The 3,149-nt window shown below is 39.1% G+C and overlaps 1 protein-coding gene across 1 annotated transcript in view; it reads right to left on the reverse strand.

The window, feature by feature from the left end:
- Positions 1-2,782, reverse strand: part of LOC107750356 (catenin alpha-1) — a 108,537-nt gene extending 105,755 nt beyond the window's left edge. The window contains exons 1-3 of the mRNA XM_016565709.1: positions 2,488-2,782; positions 992-1,100; positions 705-900 (exon numbers count right to left, since the gene is read on the reverse strand). Of these exons, the coding sequence (XP_016421195.1) occupies positions 705-900; positions 992-1,096 (301 nt within the window). The 5' untranslated portion in view covers positions 1,097-1,100; positions 2,488-2,782. The remainder of the gene's footprint in view (positions 1-704; positions 901-991; positions 1,101-2,487) is intronic.
- Between the last annotated feature and the right edge of the window lie 367 nt (positions 2,783-3,149).

A 3,149-nucleotide genomic window follows, 5' to 3' on the forward strand; every position in this document is an offset into this window, starting at 1 on the left:
AACCACATAAACACATTTCATTACACCAAATACACAAAATAATGTTCTTTTTAGCAGCATCATATGACCCCTTTAATATGAACTATACAGAGACAAGATGAAAACAAAATACCACTTAAACTTTTCTGAAAACAGTCAGTTCCCCTCAGAAACAGTCATATAAACCTCCAAATCAATATTGAAGATTTTCTTCCAATAGTTTGTGCATCATGAACAGTGAGTGATCTGCCTGCTACAGTATTTTTCTCTGTGCGTCCGTCTTCAGCGTCTCTGGCCTGTGTTAACGGGCGTTTACAGACTTCATATTTTCATATAAATTACATTTTGGAAAATGATTACATTGCAACGCAGTTTGTGCAAGTCCAGAACAGAGACGAGTTGCAATAAGACAAAAAAAACGGCCGGTTGCCAATCGCGTAAGTTCCAGGGTCAACTCCTTAAGTTCGGCCATCCTACACACGTGACTGACCGTGCTGCACCAACAGGAGGAGGAGGGTCGTGCTACTCTCTACACTGACTGCACTCAACCTGAGAGATTCCTACACATTCAGTCTTTGAGACGACATGAAAAACAGCGCATACCGCAGGAACGGTATAATGGAAAATATTAGTGGTTTTGAAACCGTGAAATTTTCAAATCACGGTATACCTTGAAACCGGTAATCGGCCCATGCCTAGTTAACACACTTCTCTTTTTTGCATACCTTGCTTGCGGACATCCTCCACCGCTGAGGTCAGCTCATCCTTTAAGAACTGGCTCTCTTTAGCAATCTTCTCGCCTTTCTCCAGGAAGTTCTGGGTGGCTGTCTCCACGGAGGCTGCCAGAACGTGAGCCTTCTTGGAGCGGCCTTTCTTCTTGTTGGACGGCCCTTTGTTGCTAGAGTTCACAAGAGTGGTGACCTGCAAATGGTGCATGAAAAAGCTAAGGAAAAGAGTGACCTTTGGTGATTAATGCAACAACTGAGGGTGAAATCTGGAAAAGTAGTCTGACCTGGGTAACCAAGGGCTCCAGCAGTCTTTCCACAGCCAGTGTGCGGATCTCCAGGCTCTTGGGATCCCATTTGAAGTTGATGTTTGCTGTGTTAATGCTCGTCATGTTTCTGAGGAGAGAAAAAGCGATCAATGGATTAAGGTGAGACAGACAAATAAGTGGCCTGGGGCTGTGTCTTTTATCAAATGAAATGTCACATGACAGACTCATATTTAGTGTATGCAATCACTAATGATGTAAACAACCCACACTTATGCCGTCTGAGTAGCTCTGTTGCCCACTCTGCTATTTTCCATTCAAACAGTGACTGCAGTTGTATTGATCAGCAATCTTGCACTGAAGGACAAGGATACTCAGCCTACCCCGAGGGCTCTGCTGTTGTTGCAGGGGTCTGTCTGCACTAAACAGCCAGACTAAATGGACATTGTTTGCTATATAGGGCAGGGAATGCAGACAAAGTGGGCGAGGTCAGTGTTGCATGACCAACATACTGGGAATAAAACCTTTGAATTCAAATGTGTCATACAAAAAGGTAGGACATTCAACTTTGGCCCAAGTAAACTGAATAATACTCAAGTAGTTTTATAATAAAAATATATACAAGAAATGAAACTAAATGAATAATTTATCTATATACAGGCTCATTTGAGTGGGAAATATTGCTCTTTAGTTAGAATTTTTTTTTTTTTAATTGCAGAACAAGCAAGAACCTTTGTGTATATTAAAACATCAAATAGAATTATTTTTGTTCCAATGGAACATTATCTCTTACATATCAACAGGTAAAGTGGTAAATATTGTCATCTTTTTTGTTATTTTAGATAGACAACACATTGTTATCTCAATCTCAATAACTGTCTGCATACTGTATTATTATACACTGCTAAAGGCAGAGCTCACAGGAAGGGCCTGATCCATAGTTTGTGGTTTAGGCGGAGCTATAAACTCCTCGAATGAATTTTATTCTCTCAAATGCCTTAGACTATCATCAGCATAATCGATTTCAAAAATTAAAACATCCACAACAACACGTACGATAACATTGGCGTGCCCTGTTTTGATCAAAAAACACCTTTAAGAATAAAAACTCCCGACACATTTGTCCTGATACGAGACGTGCAGCTAACGGCTAACTAGCATTCCCTACCAAAGTTTTCAGGATAGTTTCTGTTTCATACTCTTAAGACGTTTTCGACTCTTTTGTCCTTTCATGGCCCTTCTGAATTCGTCAAAAGATTACTAACAAAGCGTTTACAAGAAACAAGCAGGTGTTCATTTAGTATAATATGCAACGACAGAGACAGAAATATCCCAAACATTCCATGAAGTTACAAAACGAGCTAACAATGTAGCCACAAACACACATTCCGCCTTTCTGTCTATCTTGTATTCACAATATAGACATAAATTGAACCAATTATGAAGCAAATTCACTTTTATATTAGTTATATTAAAATGCCATTTAAACTATCCAGACAAAAGCAAAACATACTCACCAAACTGTTGAAATTCCTGTCAGATTCAAAATGGAGGGATGAGACTTTTAAAATACCGTGGTAAAGTTTTTCCGCGTGGTGTAATCCCTCCCAGCGGCTAAACCAAAGCCAAAAGATATAATTCAATAAAACCTAACTAAAAGAACCCGTTTGAATGATAAGTGTACCCGTTCGTGAAGTATTTAGGAGTTTCGTTTTTTCCCGTGACTTGAATGCGGAGGATGATGGCGGATTCCCAGCAGTCGTCAGTGTTATCAGGTGTGTTTGGGAGTGGCTCGATACTCGAGTGAAGTTCAGCTGAGCGCACAGTAGGGGACTTTAAAACACAATGGTATCAGATTAAAAGGTGTGAAAGAATATTTAAATGTGGCGAAATTTGTGAAGGAACTTTTTTACATGATTGTTGACTAAATTTGAAGAGGAAACGTGCATATTCTTTCTTTCTTTCTTTCTTTCTTTCTTTCTTTCTTTCTCTCTCTCTCTCTCTCTCTCTCTCTCTCCCTGCTTACTATCAAGTTTCAGTTCAGCTCAGTTTATGTGCTTTATTTATTGATACAACAACAGTAGGCTAAATTTGGTTTACATTTTCACCATAGCTTCACAAACTAAGCAACAAGAGATTTATAACATATAATGAAGAAAGACAAATACATAAATAAATA

The sequence above is a fragment of the Sinocyclocheilus rhinocerous genome, unplaced genomic scaffold (assembly GCF_001515625.1).
Source record: "Sinocyclocheilus rhinocerous isolate Xijiao unplaced genomic scaffold, SAMN03320098_v1.1 scaffold1053, whole genome shotgun sequence".
NCBI lineage: Eukaryota > Metazoa > Chordata > Actinopteri > Cypriniformes > Cyprinidae > Sinocyclocheilus > Sinocyclocheilus rhinocerous.